Source organism: Hibiscus syriacus, unplaced genomic scaffold, assembly GCF_006381635.1.
Source record: "Hibiscus syriacus cultivar Baekdansim isolate YM2019G1 unplaced genomic scaffold, ASM638163v2 tig00000218_pilon, whole genome shotgun sequence".
NCBI lineage: Eukaryota > Viridiplantae > Streptophyta > Magnoliopsida > Malvales > Malvaceae > Hibiscus > Hibiscus syriacus.
The window spans coordinates 222,091-246,335 of NW_024061774.1; the positions used below are offsets into that span (position 1 = coordinate 222,091).

The 24,245-nt window shown below is 35.0% G+C and overlaps 2 protein-coding genes and 1 pseudogene across 2 annotated transcripts; 2 read left to right on the forward strand and 1 right to left on the reverse strand.

Moving 5' to 3' along the window:
• Positions 1–3,996, forward strand: part of LOC120152212 — a 32,044-nt pseudogene extending 28,048 nt beyond the window's left edge.
• Positions 3,997–7,963: 3,967 nt separating this feature from the next.
• LOC120144161 (probable serine/threonine-protein kinase ndrB) lies at positions 7,964–9,623 on the forward strand. Its single transcript, XM_039158323.1, has 6 exons — positions 7,964–8,017; positions 8,097–8,210; positions 8,295–8,342; positions 8,816–8,900; positions 9,113–9,166; positions 9,286–9,623. Exons 1-6 carry the CDS (start codon positions 7,964–7,966, stop codon positions 9,384–9,386), a joined length of 456 nt encoding a protein of 151 aa, XP_039014254.1. The 3' UTR covers positions 9,387–9,623.
• Positions 9,624–10,824: 1,201 nt separating this feature from the next.
• Positions 10,825–14,711, reverse strand: LOC120152406 (probable serine/threonine protein phosphatase 2A regulatory subunit B''gamma). Its single transcript, XM_039164657.1, has 4 exons — positions 14,589–14,711; positions 14,344–14,469; positions 11,026–11,186; positions 10,825–10,842 (listed from the first exon to the last, which is right to left on the reverse strand). The coding sequence occupies exons 1-3, from the start codon at positions 14,694–14,696 to the stop codon at positions 11,046–11,048; spliced, it is 375 nt and encodes a 124-aa protein (XP_039020588.1). The 5' UTR covers positions 14,697–14,711; the 3' UTR covers positions 10,825–10,842; positions 11,026–11,045.
• Between the last annotated feature and the right edge of the window lie 9,534 nt (positions 14,712–24,245).

The window sequence follows — 24,245 nt, forward strand, 5'->3', positions numbered from 1 at the left end:
CTCAGTAAGGCTTGTTCCTTCTAAGCTTTCCTTTCATTTTTTTTGGATATTTATTTTTTTCCACTGAAATTTCGTTCTCGTTTCTTTTATGGAGATCTGATTTGTGGGTTTTGCTTGTTTTTGCGGTAGTTTTAATGGGTTCAATCTCACTTTCTTATCCTTTACTACAAGATTGTTAGTCTTTTCGTTTCTTTTGGAATCAAAGTTTCATTCTTGATGGTTTAATTTGGTATAAAAAAATTGGCGTTGAGTTGAGGTTTTACCGCAGATCTGTTTATTTATTTGATTCCAGTACCGAAGTAGCTGTCGTTTTCATGTTTCCCATTGTTTCAATTCAGTCGGAAAAAAGGTATTGGTTTCTTCCTTTTAGTGCTTTTTTCATGGAACAATCCTTTTCATTGCTTGGCTGGCAATCAACTGGTTACATGTGTCGGCAGTTGGCATCACTAGCATAATCGGTTCCCTTTGGTTTTTTTATAATCCTACCTTTTAATTAATTTATCATAGTTTTTTTAACTATTAATATGGATCTGAATTGTTAATCAAGTTTAATGCTTGCTTTTGAATTTTTTGTTGAACCTTCTACAATAACCTGTTTTGTGCCAATGGTTATGCATTGATGCTCTTTCCCCAGAACAATTAGGCATCCTTATTAGACTTATATTTGCCATTTGAAGATGGCACAAGTTGAGGCTTTTTAGACTTATTAGTGATTTAACAATAGATTCACTTGCATATGTTATTGGTGATTTGAAGTAATAATAATATGATCGTTTAAACTTGACTTTTCTTTACTCGTCTGTTTACAGGATCGATACGTTATCCCCCGGTGTTTTGTTTCGAGAAGTTGAAGTAGTTTGTGTTGTTCATTATACTGAATAGACTCTGATGCTAGACTAGGATAAGGAGATCTGTGCTGTGACAATATAGAGCACAACTGAAAACAGTTGTGAAGAGTTGTATTACTTAAGAAGGATGAGGGGAAGATCTGATTCAGGCCAAAAGAAGCGGTTATCCGCCTCTCTCTGTGTTGTGGCAATCTTTCTTTGTTTTTTGTATGTATATTATGGATCATCGAACCGTGGTGCTGCAGCTCTAGAGTATGGCAGCAGATCTTTGAGAAAACTTGGATCATCTTATCTGGGTAGAGATGATGACACTGATGGCAAGCAATACGAATCTTTGACAAAATTCGGAATGAACGAAGGAGAAGAAGATGTTGTGCCAAAAACTTTCCCTGTAAGTTTTTAATTGCAGAATCATTTCTATGCACCTTTGCACCCCTGAATGCCTTGTCTTGTAATATATCTCTTTATGACTTTGAAGGTTTGTGATGATCGCCATTCGGAATTAATTCCCTGCTTAGACAGGCATTTGATATACCAAATGAGGTTAAAACTCGACTTGTCTGTGATGGAGCGCTACGAACGCCACTGCCCTCTGCCTGAAAGGAGATACAATTGCTTGATTCCTCCTCCTCCGGGATACAAGGTACAGTCGTAAAGCTGACAATCAGATTTTCGTTGCTGTATATTGTTATACTGATGATGACAGTCCTGCTATATTCATGTGAGATTACAGATCCCAATTAAGTGGCCTCAAAGCCGAGATGAAGTATGGAAGGCAAATATTCCCCATACACACCTTGCACATGAGAAGTCTGGCCAGAACTGGATGGTTATAAAAGGTGAAAAGATTGTATTTCCAGGGGGAGGAACCCATTTTCACTATGGAGCCGACAAGTATATCGCTTCGATTGCGAATGTAAGATTACCAATGCCTACTGATTTTGGGTTGAAAGAAATATTTTGACACATGAGAAATAATCTTGAACATCTATTAAAGAATGGTCATATGTGTGTGTGAGCTTTTTTCATCATGTTTTCGCTCCTTTTACTGTTAGGAATGGATTCTTAGAATGATTGAACTTGTCAAACCTCTGTAGAAACAACACTTGTATGATTTTTGAATTGGCAGATGCTCAACTTTTCGCACGACAATTTAAACAATGAAGGAAGAATACGAAATGTTCTCGATGTTGGTTGTGGTGTTGCAAGTTTGGAGCATATCTTCTTTCTTCTGATATTATAGCAATGTCATTAGCACCCAATGATGTGCATCAGAACCAAATCCAATTTGCCCTCGAGAGAGGAATTCCCGCATATCTTGGTGTTCTAGGGACCAAAAGACTCCCTTACCCAAGCAGATCATTTGAACTTGCTCACTGTTCTCGCTGTAGGATTGATTGGCTTCAAAGGGATGGGATTCTTCTTCTTGAGCTAGACCGGTTACTTAGACCCAGAGGCTATTTTGCCTATTCATCCCCAGAAGCTTATGCACAAGACGAAGAGGATCTTCGCATATGGAGAGAGATGAGTGCCCTTGTGGGACGTATGTGTTGGAGAATAGCTGCAAAGAGGAACCAAACTGTCATTTGGCAAAAACCTTTAACAAAAGATTGTTATATGGAAAGAGGACGCTGTTTGGGGTGTTCCAATGGAAGCTTGTATCACTCCTTATTCTGACCGTGAGTTGTCTAAAATAATTTGTGGTCTTCTGCTTTCATTTTTTGAACCTTTTCCATGCTCGAGTTATATTTGATAGTGCATTCTTTCTGCTCTTGTATTCTTTTTAATCTTTGCAAGTTATAGAGTATAAAATCGTTGCTCGTCGTCTATATGTCGTGGTAAAAATCAGAAAGATCCTTTTAGTTGATTGCTTTGAAAGCTTCGACCTTTAAATTTTATATTAACCAAAACTTCTCTTTGTTTATATCAGATGTGCAAAAGGCCAAGGGGAGCGGATTGGCTCCTTGGCCAGCCAGATTGACGTCTCCTCCTCTGAGACTTGCTGATTTTGGTTATTCGAGTGAAATGTTTGAAAAAGAAACGGTAATGAACGGAGCATTGCTTCATCTGTGCCTTTATTTGTGAAAATTTTCTTGTGCTTGAATTTGAACTTATGCAGCAATGGCATAGATGTAGACACTAATATAGCCTTTGCAATTGTGCAGGAAACTTGGCTTCATCGGTTTGAAAGCTATTGGGATCTCTTGAGTCCGAAGATTGAGGCTGACACGGTGAGAAATTTGATGGACATGAAAGCAAACTTAGGATCATTTGCAGCTGCTCTTAAAAGTAAGAATGTTTGGGTGATGAACGTCGTCCCGGAGGATGGACCAAACACACTTAAATTGATATATGACAGAGGCTTGATCGGCACTACTCATAACTGGTATGGCCAAAAAAAATATGAATTTTTTTCTGTTAAAGGCCATTTTTTGCACATTTCTTTCTCTATTTGCATTTTTTTCGTCTCCCCTTCCGTTTTTCTCTATTTGCACGAGTTAGGAACGGTGAGAAACAATTATCAGTGGAAGGAATACAATATGTCTGATGAAAGGCAAACTTCACATATCCTCAAACCACATGATCTTGTGTTTATTGATTTGGTCATTTTGGCAGGTGCGAAGCCTTTTCCACGTATCCTCGAACCTACGATTTACTCCATGCTTGGACCGTCTTTTCTGATATCGAGAAGAAAGGCTGCAGTGGTGAGGATTTATTACTCGAAATGGATCGTATTCTCCGTCCCAGTGGTTTCGTAATCATCCGGGACAAACAACCGGTGATAGATTTCATAAAGAAGTATTTATCAGCTCTGCACTGGGAAGCAGTGGCAACAGCTGATGCCGGTGGTGATTCAGATAACAAAGGCGATGTTGTGTTCATTGTCCAAAAGAAATTGTGGCTGACAAGTGAAAGCCTCAGGAATTCCGGATAGAATTATTTCAATCCTTATAGTTCTGCAGCACCAAAGAGATTAAGGTAAACCATTACTAAAATTGCAGTAAACAGTTTCATTTTGTAGCATTATATAATGGTTCACATTATTATTCTTTTACCCTTTTTTTTCATTTTGTTGTTATGAATACTTGGCAAGTCATAAACTGGTCATTGTGAGCTATAGGCTATTATTCAATTTTTGTTTTTCTCTATTTTGTTGTTCATAGTTACTTCAGCTGGTGGCTAATAATAACCATTTTAACGTAATATATACAATGCTGAAGTGCATAATCATTGTGGATTTTAACTTGCAAGTTTTTCCATAAATGAATATTCTTCTTACACATTCTCCTTTGCTTTACCTATAATGTTTTTTTTGGGGAGTAATTCCTGTAATGTTATTTGTTCTTGGTTGGTTAGGCTGTCTTCAAAGAGTTGTTCTTATCACTAGTTTAACATTGATTTATTCCCACATATCAAATTATCTCGGTGGTTAAAGAGATGATTGTTATATCTTGAGGTTCTGGATTCTAGTATGACGGTATATAAACGTTCATTGTTGAATGGTTGAATCTCTTTCAAACAAAAATTATCTTATAATCATACGAGAGTAATAAAAAAAATATTGATTTCTTCATGAGTGGGGGGATAATGTTTACTGTAACATAATTTGAATGACATTTGATCTAATGTTGAACGGTAAAGATTTAGTCCTCTTTAAAAAATTTAATTTTTATATATTTTTTATTTTTATTGATAATATATTTTCATCTCTTAAAATTTTATAAGTTTGTGTCTTCTTTAAAATCATGTGTTTGTACATGATTTCATGGGTAATTTACCTATTAATTAAAATACTCAATATCCTAATGTTATCAACATATTTTAGTGTATCGCTTTTGCTTTATTATAACAAAATGATTTAATATTATTTTTAAAAATATTTTACATACATATTATATAATGCAAATAATTATTTTTTTATTTGGTTGTCCTCTCAGTTTTAAGGTTTTGCCTTAGCTAATCTGGATTAACTTACGTCACACGCCTGGTTTTAATAGTTGAATCTTCCAACATAGATTTTATGCATATACAGACTCAAACTTAAAACATTGCTTAAGCGGAATCAAACTGTTTACCACTTGAATCAACCCATGTTAGTAATGTAAATAGTTATTAATCACACACATAAATATATTTATACAAAAATATAAATATTATCATTATCAAGTCTGAATTATATCCTTTGTTAACCTTAGTTATTTAAGAATTTTCCTTAGTAGGTGTCTAATATTCTAACGTTATAATTTTAAGTGTTTATAACGTAAAAATTGTAAAAAATTATTGATTAATATTGTCATATTGCCATATTCTTTTAAATTTTTATCCTAAAAAGTATCACTAAAAAAACTCCTATCTCGTCCCCTCCCACGCTCCTCCCCAACTCCCAACCCAAACCCACCAAGTTTAAAAAGGTGGGATTATTGGGATTAAATCTAACTAAATCTCCACCCATTAAATTTAGGGTTAGAGATTTATGGGTTTAAGTATTTAGGGGTTTGGGGTGACGGAAAAGATGATGGCTGACAAGTGGGTGGATGGTAATAGAGACGGTGATAGCAGAAGATTGACAAAGATTGGTAATGGGGTTGAAATGAAATTTTTTAAGATTATGAGGTTTTTTTTTGTATTTTTCAAATTGGAGTTTTTTAAATTATATATATATATATTTTTTTAATTTTTTTAAAATAAAATTTTCAAAAATATAACTATGACATATTTCATTTAATAAGATTTTTAACGGTCATTTCAACGTATATACCTAAAAATCTAACGAAAAAAGTATTTGACATCTACTTTGAATTAGAAACATTTTAAAAACTTAATGTTAGCAAAAAAATTATAATTTGAGCATTTTTACATTTAAGCCTAAAAACCAACAACAATTAAATAACAATGTCCATACCATATACAACTGGCAACATCAAAATCAAATCATTTTGATCAAGTTTTTTTTGAGATTCTAAAAACTTAGGAATATTTATATTAAGGGTAAACTATGGAGTTGGGCATTTTTGTTTCAGTTTTATAAACGTATAGTCACTCAAATAAAAAAAACTTAATTTGTAGTCACTTTCGTTTCGTTTTAATTAAGATGTGGTAGCTTTCGTTTTGTTTTAATTAAGATGTGGTCACTTATCCAAAACGACCATTAAAGGTTTAATATTGCTCATAAAATGATTTAATTTTTGTTTTAATCCTTAAACTTTAGATAAAATTTAATTATGTACATTTTTGTAAATCAAAGCAATTTAGTGACAAGTTTGCAATTTACCATTTTTTTTTAATTATGGAATACTAGCAGCTGAAGCTGAAAACAATGGAGTCCCCATATTTCGAACCAAATGCTTGAAATTTCTATTCGATGCATCTAGTTTCTTTGTCAATGCTCTATTTGGATATGCAGTTGGCGAAGACGGCGAAGATGACCCAATGCTTCGATCGGGAACAACATGTGATTCTGGGTTTTGGACGAACATCGGAGACAACAAAGGAGATTGCACACTTCGATTATTTGGTTCCCCCCTGTCCGGTGACTTTGAAGTTAAAGACAGCGAGGGAGATTGTACATTTTCATTGGAAGCATTTGGAATTCGTGGCAAATCAACTGAAATCCTAGCCGGAGGCAGAGAAGGTTGAACTTGCTCGAGTTCGGGAGATTTCGGGTTTGATCTTACCGGACTCGCACTAGCCGATGGACATATACTAAGTGATTTAGACCTGGCGGGTGAACTTCAACTCGAAGATGAACTCGAGTAAGTGCTGATAGATTCAATGCTTTTCACAGCAATCGCCGCAAATGCTCTTCTTGACCCGGATCCGTTTCCTCTAGGACTATCTCGACTGCCAGAAGATCCTCTCGGTGAATAAAAATGCTCTTCTTCAGTAACCAACACAACTTCACTCGCTCGAAAGTTTCGACCAGTGTTCTGTCGAGACAGCGGCGGTAACGGCTGCAGCTCCGGGGAATCCGTTTTCCTGGGATCGAATCGAGCACTGGCCGGCGAATTAAAAGAGCCACCCATCGACTCCGCTCCACGCATTTACCAACATACCCAAATAAAGCAATTCGGAGCTAGTGGTGGAAGTTGTCCTCAGCTTACCAGCAAGAACATGATTGGAGTACAATCTGCTGCTATTGTTGGACGTTAAGGTCTTGTTATCATCCAAAGACCCACCTTTCTGCCTGCGTCGGCAGTAGAAGAAGATGAGGAAAGCAGCGACGATAGAAGCGAAAACAGCGGAGATGACGGCGAGGATAAGGAGGACGTTGGAGTTGTGGGTGGTGGGAGAAAGAGCGTGGGGGAGAGTAAGGGAGGAAATGGTGGCGGGAAAAGAGGATAAAGTGGTCCTTAACTATAGATCGTTACTTTTTTTAGTACTTTGACCATTAAAAATTATAAAATGATCATTTAATTATTGACATATTTTAAAATCGTCCTTTTTTATTATGTTCTCGAACCTAATATCTACGGGTGTAAATGAACCTAGCTTGAATGAATAAATTTATGTTTCTATTTGTTTGTTTATTTTTTAAGATATTCATGTTTAGTTTGTTAGGTATTTACGGGTGTAAATTCATTTTTTTCTCTCTTTTCATTGAAATGGCGTACGAGTGTTGCTTGAACATTTACACAATATAGTATTTCAGGCTTATTCTACATTCGGTACACCTGACTATATCGCTCCAGAGGTTTTGCTGAAGAAAGCATATGGAATGGGATGCGATTGGTTTGTAAATTAACATGAATTCTTCTTTGTAATATACTTATATTGTGATTTGTGAGTGATGGTTATAATTATATTTTTTATGCTTTTCAGGTGGTCTCTTGGTGCTATCATGCATGAAATGCTTGTTGGATATCCGCCCTTTTATTCGGATGAGCCAATGTCAACCTGTCGAAAGGTGTGTGTTTTCTATTATCTACTTCTATATATCACAACTCTTCATTGTACTTTTTATGTTCATTGTTAGAGATGATTAAATATTGTCCAATTCAATGCTTAACCTGCCCTCTATATTTTCCAGATCGTAAATTGGAGAACCCACTTAAAATTTCCAGAAGAAGCAGAACTATCCCCAGAAGCAAAAGATCTTATCAGTAAACTTCTATGCAATGTTCAACAGAGGGTTGGCACAAAAGGCGTCCATGAGATTAAGGTGTTGTGTGGTCTGTCCTGTCCTAGATTCTTCGATTTTGTTTCGTAAGATTGCTAAATTCGAAATGAACTGGCTGTATCCGTTTGCAGAATCACCCTTGGTTTAAGGGTGCTGAATGGGACAAATTATATCAAAGGAAAGCTGCATTTATTCCTGAAGTCAATGATGAGTTGGATACACAAAATTTCGAGAAGTTCGAAGAGGTATATAATTAGTGTTACAGTGGCTATAAATATGCAATTCTCCTTAGACGTATTCTTATCATTCTCTTTTCTTTCATGCACCAGGTTGACAACCAAATTCCATCTGCAGCAAAATCAGGTCCATGGAGAAAAGTTAGTGCAATTTTATATATTTTCTGTTAAAATGTTTAGAACCAAGAATGAGTAATTAGTACCGAACAAAAATTTTATATATACTGATCCTTAACCAAGTTTGCTAGAAATTTCCATGATTGCCATTTCGGAAATTAGTTGGTACGATTTCTTTGTGCTGGGGTTTTTCTGTTGGTTCATGTATGAATTCTTTGGAAATCTGCCTTTTTTTTCTCCTTAAATACCAAATCCAGTTTCATGTGATTTTTTTTTTCTTGGGAGACATACCGTCTTCTGGTCTGTTGCCTTAAATACCATTTTTAATTTATATTTTGGTATGTTTCTTAAATGATTGAAATCAACTTTCTAAGGAAAGCACAGATATAATGAAGTCCGTTGTAAAATATGTAATACTATTGAAATCATCCTATTTATCATGGTTAAAAAGCGATACTACATCCAGAATGTTATTCAAATTTTCCCCTTTGATGCAGATGCTTTCATCCAAAGATGTAAACTTTGTTGGTTACACATACAAGAACGTCGAAATTGTAAACGATAATCAGTTACCTGGCATCCGTATTTTGCTTCCTCCCTCGGTTTAACTTTTTGTCCTTAGTTACTCCTGCTTCCCATGCATGTAAGCTTATCTTTTTATTCTCGAATACAATTTGCGTCTTTGTGAAGATCATCGGTGTGTGCTTTTCTCAATCAATCCCCATTCAATTAGTCTGTTTTTCTCACGAGTTTCTGCGTATGACTGATTTTTATATATTCCATCTTTTCTGCAGTTGAATTGAAGAAGTGCTCTAAGCCGAAGAGACCCTCCATCAAATCCCTTTTTGGTAAGATATTATAACTATTATTGGGTTAAGTTTGGGACAATGTGAGTGGTCTTTTCGAATCGATAGCATATCGATCAGGCTGTGGTTCATTCCGGTTTTGCTTGGTCTATGTTTTGCAGAGGATGAGTCGGTCGCGGCTGCCTGTCAACCTGTTCAAGGGAGCTTCTTAAACCTCTTGCCACCGAAAATAGAAGCCCCCGAGAATGGTTTGAGGAAATGAATTCCTCGATATCGCCGGAATGCAGAGATGGGAAGAAAATGAAATGGCGTTTGTTTTGCAGTCTTAACGTTTCGGATTTTCAATGGAAAGTGGTTTGAGATTTGATCAGATTGGCTGTTTGAATCAGGTATAGGAGATTTGTTCCATGTACAATGATATCTGGTAAAAAGTAAATATTCTTTCATATTTATTTGTGTAATTATTTTATATATTAATATGTTTTGTTTTGTCATCTCAATGCCCCAATTGTTCTTAACCAAAACAAAAGATGTACGAAGAAATTAAACTAAATTACTTTTACATTACGGTAATTCTAATTTAGTTTTACATTCGTTCATAACCTTTTTTATTTCTATTTTCATGGTGTAATTGTCTTATTCACTTGGATCAATGCAAGTCCTTTGGGTCATTTATAAATCTCTTGAGCATGATAGTATGATAATAAGTTGTTTGAGCATATTAATGAATTGTAATTGTTAGAATTTGTAGGGTTTTTATCTTGGAAGTTGTGGCAGAGTAGTTGAAAGATTTTCAGTCCTGTTTATTTCCCCCAAGTCATGGTAGAGCAGACGAAATATACATGTTCTAAAGTTGTGGATCGTATTTCTCCCAAGTTGTGGTACAGAAGACGAAAGGTTCTCAATTTCCTCTCTCTAAAGTTGTGGAAAGGCCCTTTCAGATCAATCTTTCTTTCTAAAGCTATGGTAGAATTGACCAGTTCCATCTCTCTCCAAAATTGTGATACAACAAAGTAACAAACCAAAGGATTCCAAGTTGTGATGGAGCGGTCCTTAAGATATGAAAAAAAAAAAAGGAAAATAGAAAGGAAGAATGATTGACGTCGGTTCCATATCATTGTCAGAATTATATTTAAAAAAAACCAAAATGGCCGGTTTTAAAAATTATTGAGATTAAAGATTAAGATTTCATCATATTCATTTACTTGACTTCATTGCGGTATAGTTATATAGAGGCTTGTTAATGAGTTGAGAGACACCAAAAATGCCAAAAGCTGATGTAAAGGTTATGAATGATTTATGGATGATCGACTCTCAGATTTTTCAAGATGTTTTTAGATCCTTCAATGAGCCAACTATTGATATCAACCGTTGAGTCAATTGAGTAATGAATCGACACATAAAATTTATTTTTTCAAAGAATCGGAAATTAACACATTTGAGTAGTTCAACTTTTAAACAAATCTACGTCTACTTCAACTATCCTCAAAATCTTTTTAAAAAAATATAAATAGCAAACAATGGAAAATTCTACTGCTAATAATTTACACAATTTAAGCTTACATACTGAACAACACTATAATTTAGGTCCTCGGACAACTTTTTAACTCAAATAAATATTTATAAAATCAATTAACTTAATGTAATATCAAAATTCATGTATAAGTTTACAAAAGAAAATCAATTTGATTAATGCACAAAGGTAATGGACAACCGTCCTATGAAAAAGGCCAAAACTGTCAAACTAGGGGTATATACTCATTCATTCTGATTTTAGTAACAAAACCACCCCATATGAAACACGTGGAAAGAAGCTAGAGATGTATTGATTCTGCATTATTTTCCTCACAATAAAAATTATGGAAAGGAAACAAACTTCACTCGCATGTATTTACAACAACCTCTATACCTCAAACTAATTTCAAAAGGGAGCCTCAAATGATTCATCCCAGATATCACCACTTCCATTTGATGAATCCTCAACATCTTCTTCCATTGAAAGCCTAATGTATTCTCTATGAGAAAACCGATCCCACTCTGTCATTGTTGGATTTTCACGCTCCTAATATAATTATATCTTGTCATCAGCACTTGAGGGGGAAAAACAATTAAAATAAGACATAATGACAAATTTACTTCCGAATGTTTGCATAAACTATCACTTTGATCCTTATTACATTAGATTCTTATTTCCTTTATAACTTTAGTCTTGCTAGTCAAGATCCTAAATGTTAGGGATCTTTATTTCCATTAAGATTATTTCCTGTCACTAAAGGCCTATTAAGGGCGGCTAACATTGAATAAAGAAGATAAGCAATTACTCTATTAGAAAACATTATTCATAGAGGGGTTCCATCAAGGGCGAATCTGCTTCTCTGATTAACCATAGGTCAGAGCAGAAATTCTTTCACGTCTAGACCTGTGACTAGATCCTACGCCAAGGTTCATAACATCTTGGTGTCAGAGCCAGTTATCATGGGTAACACAGCGGATTTGACAAAGTTGAATACTTTCATGGAACAAATGACTACAAGGCAGCAAGCATTAGAGGAGCAGATGGCTGGATTATCTCATTCGATCCAAAAGACGGCGAAGGGGTATCTAAAGGGAAATACCAAAGAGAAATTTCGCACCTATAATAGTGTTGGAGATCCTTTAGGGTGGCTGAAATGGTGCGAAAATTTATTTGGTAATCAGCAGACTAATGAAGATGACAAGGCAGGCTTAGTAGCAATTCATCTTTTAGGAGAGACGCAATTACGGTTTGATCAAATGGAAGAAGAGGAGGCAATCCTTGATTGGGGGCATTTCAAGGAATATTGTCATGTGAGGTTTGGACCACCTGAGTAATAATCCTTTGGAGGAACTTGCCAACCTAAAACAGACCGGGACTATATAAGAATATCAAAGCCAATTTCAATCACTATTGGCTAGGATTTCTGATCTTAAACCAAGACAACAAGTAGATCTCTTTATTGCTAGGTTGGTAGAGGAATTTAGAATCAACGTTGAGATGCAACAGCCAGGAAACCTAGGAGTTGCAATGAACATGGCTTGAGAATTGGAACGTAAACAAAAGGTCTCTTCAAAAATTTCATCTCGAACCAACCTTAATCGGCCAACTTCCCAAAAACACTGACAACAATCTGATCATTCCGACGACTAAGAGCTTTAATGCAAATGGAGGGGGACAAACAACGAAACCAATGGGGAACATCAACAAAGCAAGTTCTTCAGCACCTTTTATCAAGAGACTGACACAAACAAAGCAGAAAGACGCTCTAAGGGGATGTGTTATAATTGTGATGAGTCTTATTCCTTGGGCACATATTGGATTGAAGTACCAGATTATGATGGTGAGCAAGATAATGATGAGGTGGAAGATCTAGAAATTTCTTTACATGCCATCAGCATGACTCGTATTTCTTCTACTATTCAATTGATAGCAAAGTGGTCAGAGTGACAGTGCTAGTACTTGTTGATTTGGGCAGTACACACAACTTGTTACATCAAGGTTTGATGCCAAGGATGGGATTGGAAGTATGGGAAAAACCAGGACTACAAGATTGTTTGGCTAATGGGAAGCGAGTGCCTAGCATAGGTATTTGTAAATCAGTACAGATCATAGTTGCAAATGACGGCTTTCAAGCTTATTTCTATACCGTACCACTAGAGGGGTTTGATTTGATTTTCGGGATAAAATGGTTGTGTTCTCTTGGTCTGATTTTATGAGACTTCAACTCTTTGATGATGAAATTTATTGTAAACGGAAAGGAGATACTAGAGCGAGGGCAGTTTCTAGAGGTAGTTCCACAACTTTGTTTAATGCAAGGATCATATTGTAGTCAGACCATATCGATATCCACATTTTAAAAAAGATGAGGATTTGTCGCATCTCATGACGATTCCTTCCCCCTCGAGTCGAAATTCTTGATACAGTCCGTCATGAATCAAAAACTTCTCCAGAATTATTACAACACCAGCAACGAATTACTCAAGGAGAATTGGGGTCAGATTGGGTTGTGCAAGATGGGTTGATTTTCTTCAAAGGGATGAAGCTTGCAACTTTAGAATTTGTACAAAACTGTTTAGTTTGTCAATGCCATAAATGGCAAAATTTACAACCTACAGGATTGCTTCAATCCCTTCCAATTTCACAACAAATTTGGGCTCATGTCTCCATGGAGGGTCTACTTAAGATTAAAGGGAAATTTAAACTTATGATGGTTGTGAATAGACTATCAAAATACACTCAATTTCTTCCCTTGGCTCATCTGTTTACTGCTATATTTGTTGTTGTTGTCTTCTTTGCGGAGGTATTTCAATCAAAATCTATAGTTTTGGACACTGGACAGGTTGTTCTCGAGAAGACACCATTTAGGAATCATTTGAAGTTCTACAAAAAAGCTTATCCTGAAATTGAGCTTGAGGACAAGCTCAACTCTGAGAAAGGGAGTATTGATGTGTATGCCTTTATTGGAAAGCAATATTAGGGAAGGAAGGCAATAAATATATTAAGGGCAGAAAATTAGTGTTTTATTTGTTTCCTCTATTACACTAGATTCTTACTTCTTTTATAACTTCAGTCTTGCTAGTCAAGATCCTATATGTTAAGGATCTTTATTTCCATTAGGATAATTTCTTGTCATTAAAGGCCTATTAAAGGCTGGTAATATTGAATAAAAAAATAAGCAATTACTTTATTAGAAAACTTTACTCACAGAGGGTGTTCTGTCAAGGACGAATTTGCTTTGATTAACCATAGGTCAGAGCGAAAATTCTTTGAGTCTAGACTTATGACTAGATCCTATACCAAGGCTCATAACAAATACCTCCTCTTGGAAGAAAACCGTTAGTCAATAAGGGTCAAAACATGTTGTTCATGTAGCATTCTGACATATGCTTAATTGTTGACACGCCACATACCACGTCATCACTACGGGTGACGTGACATGTGTCGTATCATTACTTTCATAACGTGACACATACCACATCAACAATTAAACACATGAAAGTGCCACATCAACAACATGTGTCGATCGTTTGTCAACTAACGGTTTCCTTCCAACATGAGTTTTTAATCAAAAACTGAAATGTTGGAAGCTAAATTACCCTTAAAAAGAATAGGAGTCAAAATAACCATTTATGCAAACGTTGGGGAACAATTTGTCATTATGCCTTAAAATAATGGTAATGTTCAAAGTTAAACATGCATTTACCTGACGAATAAGGAAAGGGTCTCGACTTTCAAAAGCAATAAACTTGTTGAGGTTGAAAAGAATGTTGAATACGTTTCCGGATAGTTTGCAGCCTTTCAAGTCACGAAGAGTGATGTAACCCCCATTCTGTAATCAGCCAATCATTGTATTAACACTGGTCATGCAGAATTATGTTGTATGCACTAATACATGTCTACATGCAGTCAAAAGACAAATGAATCATCAATATAGAATCCAGGGACGACCTCTGGTCCAATCATGTCAATAATCTGGAATAATATGTCCTCAAATTGCACTGGTTCTTGGGTTATACACTCCATCCGGTGCAACTGCTCCTCGTAAAAGAATTGCATTTCATTTGGTGTGAGCAGCCCATTCCCATCAAAATCAATGCATTTAAACCTGAATTGAACAAACTGGCTGGTCAGGTAATGTTTGTCATTATTGAATATAGATTATCCCTAAATGACACTAATCATGATGATAATCAGAGATTGCTAAATTTAAGTTCTTCAAACGTGACAGGCAGATCAGAAACTTATTTATCAAAGCAGTCAAAAGGAAGAATGAATTAGGATCCTTTCCATTTGTTTGCCCTGATGAATGATTCACAGGAAAAATCAGTAAATATAAGACTCTAGCAACATGTGATCACTTTCGTATCATAAACAAACCATCGACAAGTTGAATTACACTGAAACAGGAAATCAACAAGTATGTATGAAGAACAAAAATACTGAATGATTCTGATTTCTGAGTCTAAAGATTGCCACTTGTAAGCACCATCATTTTTTATTCCACCATATTTTATTCAACATCCCATGCCACTACCATTTTTTATTCAACATCCCATGCCACTACCATTTTATATTCAATATCCCATGCCACCACCATGCCCCCACGTGAAGCACCCATGTTTCCACTAATTCCAAGCCTACTCCACGCCAAAGCTGGCCCATCCCCTGCCAAATGCACCATCACCAACAGCAAGCAACTTTAATTATTTGCATTTAGCTTGTATTTAGCTGGGGAAGGGTATAGAACAGGAGGAAAAAGAGATACGAAAAAAATGGGAGGGGAGAACATTTTGTAACGAGAGGGAATTCGAGAGCAAGATTGTAAATCCTTTCCCTCACCATTCGAAAGATGAGAGAACATTTGTAAGAGGAGATCTGATCCTCATTTTCCAAGAAGCAATAGAAAACAAATAACATTTCATTGGTATCTTCTATTTTTCTTTTGATTTCCAGTATGTTCTATGTATGTCCTTATTTTGAAGCAAGTAGAAACCAAGAGATAGGAAAGAATTTTATTTCGTTACCTTCATTGCTTGTTGTCCCATCGATTGCCTGAGTACTTATCACCGTGATAGCTTCCAGTTCATCCGTTCGTATCGTCGGGATTGAGAGATAAGCAGTTGGGTTTCTGTCCGGTTCATCTAAGAGAGAAGGGTGTGAGTGGAGAGTAGAGAGTGTTTAGAGCGGCGCCGGTTTAAGCCGACTTACGACTTGAGTTTCAGCCTCTAGTTTCGTCGAGCGAAGAGAGATGAGGGGAGAGAGGTGTCGAAGGTGGTCATGTTTTAGTTTGGGAATGGTTTTAGGTTTAGTATAGAGGATGTTCTGTTCTTAGGTTAAATGTTAAGCTAAAGTTTTAAGATTTACATAAAACGACAGTGTTTTGAATTAGAGTAATTAGTTCTTTAGCCGACCTAGGGGTAAATTTATGAGAGCACTCCGCTCTATTTTGGGTTAATGCAATTTAGTCCTCAGTGTTCTGTAATTTTGTTAGTTGATATTTTAGTCCCTAAAGTCAGTAATTTTGGATTTTCATTCGTTTGTACATTTGGTATGCTTCTTTGGATAATTACATTTTAGTCCAACATGCAATTATGGGTTTATTTCGATTTTAACACATGAAATGTGATTATTTGTGTTACATGACTTGGCTTTTGTTTAATTTATGGTCTTAGACTTAGAATTATTTGCTTATTCATTTTAGCCATTATGTTGTTTGTTATTCATTTTCATGATAATGTGGATGTAAATATATTAGTATACAGTGATTAGTGTTGGATTAAATAGGTTTCATTTAGGATTAATATTAGAGCCTATATTTTTAGATTTGAGCCCCTAAGTTCCTTAATTTTCATAATTTGACTCCGTAGGTTAGAAAAAAAGCCTTAATTTATTTTTTAGTATAATTAGGATTAAATAAAATTTTGATTGATTGCATTGTTTTTAAAAATTAAGGAAATGTTCACTTATTAAGGAGTTAATAGTATATCCTACGCGATCGTGCTCAGGGGTGACTACTGGTAATTCCCTAAATAAGCTGACATCCTTTTCAAAACTACACCATGTTTTCTAAAAATAAGGCAATATTCGGTTATTAGGCACAATAGCTGATCTTCAGCATTTATGCTCGGGAGTGAATGCTATCGGCCTTAATAAACGAATACCCTTTTTAACTTTGCATCCTTAATGATTTTTAAATTAAATAAAAATTGAACTCAAAATTTCCGATTTTAAATATAGGATAATCAACTAGGTACCAATTTTTGGGCGATTGTGGGAGTGCTAATCCTTCCCCACACGTAACTGACTCCCGAACCTGATTCATGGATTTTCGTAGACCCTAAAACTCAGTATTTTATTAAAATAAAATGTTTTATTAAAATAAAATGTTTTATTAAAATCACTCAGTTTTTACGGTGTTCCAATCTCACCTTAAATGATCGGTGGTGACTCATCACATTTTCGAAATATTTTCAAAGAGAACCCCGAGTCGGTATCGATCTTTCCCCGCCCGGGCGAAAAACGATGCCGACAGCTTGGCGACTCCGCTGGGGACTTTTGTTTTTAAAAACAAATTGAGAGTCGAGCCACGAGTTGGTTACCCTATATTTATTATTTTGGAAATTATGAGTTCGATCTTATTTAATTCACGGTTCATTATGTTATTTAAAAAAAACAGATTTCTTTCTGGTTAATTGTTGAGTTAATCGATTGACGGAATCGGCCAAGAGGGGGTGAATTGGCAATTAAAAATTTGGTGGAAGCTTTTGCAGAAAATTAAAAGTAATTGCACAGCGATTTAGAGTGGTTCGACTTTCTCAACCAAAGTCTACGTCCACTACCTTAGCTATCCACACTAAGGATTTTCCACAAATTCACTAATTTGTCTTTCTTTTGAGGACAAAGAGTAACCTTACAAACCCTCAAGAATTATACCCCAAATTCTTAAGAACACTCTCTCCCAAAGAGAACAATACAAATTTGCAAACTTACAAGGAAATCCTCACAAGGTAAATTGTTTACACAATTCTAGAACAAAGAAAACAACACTCAAGAATGAATACAATTGAGTACAAGTAGTGTTCTTGAAAGCAAAATGAATATTGAATGAAAAATAGGCTTGAAATGCTCAAACTTGAGGTTTGATGCTTTCTCTTTGATTCTCTCTTGATTCTAGTTGCTTGATGTTTCTTGTTGTTGATCAATGGCTTCTAAGCTTGTTTAAATACACCTTCAAATGATTCTAAACGTTGGGGATGATTAGTGGAGTCAATAGAGCCGTTTAAGTGTGAAAACAATTAATGAAAGTGGACGGGAGCGTCTGTGCATCGATGCATGCCCTAGGTGCATCGGTGCATCAGTGTAAAATTCAAATATTTTGATCGTTTGACTCTCATTGCATCGGTGCACTAAGAGTGCACCGATGCATAAAATGCATTCAATGTTTTGAAAAAAGTCTGAGTGCATCGATGCATGGTCTTGTGCATCGATGCATCAAATGCACTGAGTGCATCGATGCATGGTATGTGCATCGATGCATAAAATGCATTCGATGTTCAAGAAATTAATTGATGCATCGATGCATGGATTGGTGCATCGGTGCATGCCCTTGAAAAATTGATTTTAGGCTTGATTTTGGTTCAAAATACTTTGTGAAAATTTGTTTAAAAATAGTTTAAGTATAAAACACAAATTTACACATTTAGTAAGGTTTAAAATTGATCTTGAAAGACTTGGAGTAATATTTTGATATTCGAGTAATTAAATCGAATATATTTTTAGAAAATCTTTTGTAAAATCTTAAAATTCATTTAACTTAATTTGTTATGTCGAAACATCAAAATATTTTTCAACAATCTCCCCCTTTTTGATATAACAAAACTCTTGAGTAATTTTAAGATTTTCTTTGAAAATAAGTTTTGAAATCAATTTTGAAATTACTCCAAATTACTCCCCCTTACTATAACACTTCTCCCCTTTAAAACTTTTAACACTTAACACTTCTCCCCCTTTTTGTTAAATAAAAAAGACTCAAAAACTGAGTGAAAGAAGGCTTTGAAAAACATAGCCAATTGATTAAACATTTTAATTGAATATAGCTTAAGCTGCTAAGATCAAATATCAAAAGAGAGGTTAGTCATTAGTGTTCATAATCAATATTCAAATCAAATGTGAAATTGTAAATTGGTCATAATGCAACTAAGATGTCAATAATGCAAAAATTAATTAACATGAAGCTCATAAAGATCAAACCAAACAGTTCAAACATCCAATAATAGTTAAATAATTCAAAAACAGCAAAATGTTTTAACAATCCAAGTTTTAAGTTTTAATCCCAAATACAATCAAAATAAAATAAGTATAGTCATCCATAAAAGGATCGGGAGGCGGAGGAGGAAATCGGGCTTGCATCTCAAGAGAGAGAGAGCATCCATGCGTGCAAGCATCTCCCTTTGAAACTCCATCTAACAAGCTTCCAAAGTGTCTAAGCGTTGATTTACTGCTTCGTGAGTAGCAGTCAAGTGGGATTCGATAGAAGCATACCGTAAATCAAATGTCTCAAAAAACGAACGAAAATATGGAGGCATTTGATCTTCTTGTGGAGCTGGTTCTGGTGCAGGCTCGTCATCGAGTACGTGATCATCGATGTCTCGCATAAGCTGTTGAAATTCAGGATCATCGTCAGTAGCCGGAGCCGGAGGAGGAAGAGGAGGAGGAGCACGAGAGGAGCTTGGAGCAGCTCGTGAGGAACTAGCTCCTGGAGTTTGCTTACCGGGTCTAAAAACCCATTGACCGGTTATCTCATCTTGTTTCCAATCTGCTTTCTTCAAGGAAGTAAGATTGATTTGGTTTTGGAGAGGGATAGGATTATTGAGAGAGACATCTAGACCAAGTTTGATAAAGAGGTTACTAAGAAGACATCCATAAACTAATGTTTCGACATGTTTTGAAGGAACAATGTTTATGACATCAACTAGTTGACTGAAGATAATATGGGGTAGATTGATTTTGATTTTATTCTTGAGACAGTGCATCCACCACAAATCCCTAATACGAAGAGTGGAGTACCTACCTCCGGATGGTCTAAACCACCAAGATATCATCAGATGAAGAAAACGATCATGATGAGATCGTAGAGTACTAACACTAGCGTTTGGAACATAGGGATAATCTACAATTTCATTCTCATTATATATCCCATCATCATCTAACCCAAAACGGAAAGCTATAGTCTCGGGGTCAATATTAATATATTGGCCTAAAAGATAAGATCTAATGGCTATAGTTCCACATTGAGTTTCGTTTTGAATACATACCGCATTGGAATAGAAAATGCGGACTAATTGTTGATAGACGATAGGTTTGAGCTGAAACAATTTATCAAACTTCCAAGCTTTAAGAATCAGAAGGTATTCAAAGTTAATATCTATCATAGCTTGAAGAGAAGGAATACGCTCTTCTCGGATTCTATAAGTTTGAAAAGAATTTTTGTACCTAGAGTACAAGTCGTCTCTACGACGCTCAGACATGTTAAAACAAGATCCTAATAGAGATGTAGGTGGAGGAGGAACGGGATTAGGAGGTTGGTTTGAACAAGAATGACTCGACGAAGTCCTAGTGCGTTTGGGATTAGACATGGTTTAGAGATCGAAAAAAAGAAAGAAATAGATAACCTGCAAATTGAAAAACATGTATGCACAACAATCAATCCCAAAACTCAATTGAGTCCGCAATAATCAAGGTTCTCTAAAACAATCCTAACGGGCAAAGTTTTAAAAACTATTTGAAAATATCATTGGAAATATTGCAATTCATAAAGTTTTCATAAAAACAATATAATGAAGTCAAAAACATCAATGATTTTCGAAAATATTTTTTTAATTTCGAATTTCAAAGAAAATTGTGTGTTTTTGATGAAATTTGTTGTAAAATCTAGTTTAGAATCATCATATAACCAATGCTCGATATAATGTTCATCCTAGAACTAATCAAGACTAGCCCTAAGATCAAAAATTGATAAAATTAGTTTTTAGAAAAGTTTACCTTGAAATTTCGGATTGAGAGGGATGTATTGATGTTTTGCACGAATTAATGATTGAAGCAGGATTAGGAGTTGAAAAGCTAGAAGATTCCGATCAAAAACTAAGGATTTGGAGCAATTTTGAGAGTAGGAAAGAGAGAGGAGGCGAACGACTAAGAGAGTTTAGTTTTAGGTTTTGAAACAAATGAGAAAATAAGCCTTTTTAACATAAAACCTGATGGATGCATCGATGCATGACCCTATGCATCGACATGCATAGATGCACATTCAAGGCGTGCATCGGTGCATTAGCAAGATGAATCGATGCACATTCAAAGGGATGCATCGATGCACTGTTAAGTGCATCGATGCATGAAGCACAAAAATGTCAAAAATCCGTTTTAAACACTTAAAATACTAAATTAATTAGCTCTAGTGGTATTGGCAACTCATATATTGAAAATTAATCATGTTCAATCAATCAAATTAATCTTTAAACAACATTTGAACATAAAATTAATTTTCACCAAATAACATAAACTCCCCCTAACTAATAGCATAGAATGCAATAAAAAATTATTATTATAAGCATTTTTTATTTATTCTTAAAAGTGCTAAAATTATTTTAAACACTAAGTGAATATAGGTTGGTTAAACCTAATTCTCTCCTAAGTGTCCAAAATCTTTCATTGTCTAAAGGCTTTGTAAAAATATCCGCTTATTGGTGTAAAGTATCAACAAATTCTAGAACTACATCTTCCTTAGCGACATGGTCTCTAATGAAGTGATGTCTTATTTCAATATGCTTAGTTCTAGAGTGTTGGATGGGATTTTTAGTGAGAAAAATAGCACTAGTATTGTCACACTTGATAGGAATAGTACTTACATCAATTCCATAATCAAAAAGTTGTTGTTTCATCCATAAAACTTGTGCACAACAACTACCGGCTGAAATGTATTCCGCTTCAGTGGTAGATAATGCAACACAATTTTGTTTCTTTGAAAAACAAGAAATCAACATATTTCCAAGGAATTGGCAAGTTTCGGAGGTGCTTTTCCTATCTAATTTGCATCTTCCATAATCCGCATCAGAAAAGGCATGCAAGCTAAAGCTAGAGTCTCTAGGATATCAAAGTCCTAAACTAGGAGTGTCCTTAAGGTATCTAAAGATTCTCTTAACAGCTAGAAAATGTGACTCCTTACGGCATGATTGAAATCTAACACATAAGAAAACACTAAACATAATATCCGGTCTACTTGCAGTTAGGTAAAGTAAAGATCTAATCATTGACCTATATAATTTAACATCTACACATTTACCTCCTTCATCTAAGTCAAGCTTTGTTGAAGAGCTCATTAGAGTGTCATGAGGCTTGCCATTTTCCAATCCAAATTTCTTGAGCATATCTTTGACGTACTTAGCTTGATTGATGAAGATGTCATCTTTTCTTTGCTTGATTTGGAGTCCAAAAAAAATGAGAGCTCCCCCATCATGCTCATTTCGAATTCGCTTTGCATTAGCTTAGAAAATTCTTGGCAAAGAACATTATTAGTAGAACCAAATATTATATCATCAACATAAATTTGAACTACTAATAAATCTTTACCTTTATGCTTTAAAAACAATGTAGTGTCAACCTTCCCTTTTGAAAAACCTTTTTCAATTAAAAAGTTTGACAATCTTTCATACCAAGCTCTAGGAGCTTGTTTTAAACCATAAAGTGCTTTTGTCAATTTAAGAATATGATCCAAAAATTTTGAATCTTCAAAACCTGGAGGTTGTTCCACATACACTTATTCTTTTATAAAACCATTTAAAAATGCACTTTTAACATCCATTTGATATAATTTGAATTCATTGAAACATGCAAATGCTAATAACATTCTAATTGCTTCCATCCTAGATACGGGAGCATATGTTTCATCATAGTCTAAGCCTTCTTCTTGAGTATACCCTTGAGAAATAAATCTAGCCTTGTTTCTCACAATATTACCACTTTCATCAAGCTTATTCCTAAATACCCATCTAGTACCTATAGTAGATTTATTACTAAGCCTTTCAACTAATGTCCATACTTTACTTCTCTCAAATTGATTTAATTCTTCTTGCATAGCCATAATCCAATGTTCATCTTTTAATGCTTCTTTGATGTTCTTAGGCTCTATGCATGAAATAAATGCAACATAATTACAAATATTTCTAAGAGAGGATCTAGTTGTTACCCCTTTGAATGGATCATCTATAATCCACCATCCTTGACATAGTTGTAATCTCTTGGATAAGATACTTCCCTTTCTTCAATGGTTGGATTCTCGAGAGGATCACGAGTTTCATCATCTTTCGTTTCTTCCTTTAATGATGATTTTCCAACGTCATGTCTATCGTTATTTGCTTGTACAATACCTACATCATCATTAACACCAGAATCCTTCCTCGGAAGGAGATTATCATCGAAAACAATATGTATAGACTCTTCTACAACTAAAGTTCTTTTATTAAATACTCAATAAGCTTTAGAATTTAAGGAATAACCCAGAAAAATTCCTTCATCACTTTTAGCATCAAATTTGCCAAGGTTTTCTTTACCGTTGTTTAAAACAAAACATTTACATCCAAAATGATGAAAATAGCTAATGTTAGGCTTTTTATTTTTGAAAATTTCATATGGAGTTTTCTTTAAAATTGACCTAATCATTACTCGATTTACAACATAACAAGCGGTATTTATGGCTTCCGCCCAAAAATATTTTGGCAAATTATTTTCACAAAGCATGGTTATAGCCATTTCTTCTAAAGTTCGATTTTTCCTCTCAACAACTCCATTTTTTTAGGGGTTCTAGGTGTTGAAAAATTATGGCTAATACCATTAGAATTACAAAACTCATTAAATCCAAGATTTTCAAATTCAGTGCCATGATCACTTCTAACACTAGTGATAGAGTAACCTTTTTTGTTTTGGATTACTTTTGAAAAAGTGATGAAATTTTCTAATGCTTCATCTTTAGTACTTAAGAATAGAACCCAAGTATATTTAGAATAGTCATCTACCAAGACAAATGCATAATGTTTTCCAACCAAGCTAGTAGTCCTAGTTGGCCCAAAAAGATCTATATGGATCAATTGTAATACTCTACTAGTTGATACGTCATTAATGGATTTAAAAGAAATTCGCTTTTGTTTTCCTTTAGCACAAGCATCACAGATTTTATCATTATCAAATTTAAGCTTAGGCAACCCTCTTACTAAGTCTCCTTGAATTAGTTGTTGCAAAACACTCATACTAGCATGTCTTAGTCTCTTATGCCATAACCAACTATCATGTTCATCCTTAGAAACTAGGCACAAATTAGTCATATCAATAGAATCTAAATGCACCATGTATATGTTTCCTATTCTATGACCAACAAGCATAATCCGATTAGATGCAATGTCAATGACTTTACAACCATTAATTTCAAACATGACATTGAATCCCTTATCGCATAATTGACTAATACTCAATAGATTATGCTTTAATTCATTCACATATAACACATTTTTAATTTGTATGGAAGATGTATTACCTATAGTACCAATACCTTCAATG

Excerpts from the sequence above, each read along its gene's own strand:
- LOC120144161 (XM_039158323.1), top strand. The coding sequence starts at position 7,964 with ATGTTCAACAGAGGGTTGGCACAAAAGGCGTCCATGAGATTAAGGTGT. Across the intron at positions 8,343-8,815 it reads AATCAGGTCCATGGAGAAAA|ATGCTTTCATCCAAAGATGT; the intron begins GTTAGTGCAATT and ends CCTTTGATGCAG. Across the intron at positions 9,167-9,285 it reads CTCCATCAAATCCCTTTTTG|AGGATGAGTCGGTCGCGGCT; the intron begins GTAAGATATTAT and ends TATGTTTTGCAG.
- LOC120152406 (XM_039164657.1), bottom strand. The coding sequence starts at position 14,696 with ATGCAATTCTTTTACGAGGAGCAGTTGCACCGGATGGAGTGTATAACC. Across the intron at positions 14,470-14,588 it reads TTGACATGATTGGACCAGAG|AATGGGGGTTACATCACTCT; the intron begins GTCGTCCCTGGA and ends GGCTGATTACAG. Across the intron at positions 11,187-14,343 it reads ACCCTTTCCTTATTCGTCAG|GAGCGTGAAAATCCAACAAT; the intron begins GTAAATGCATGT and ends TAATTATATTAG.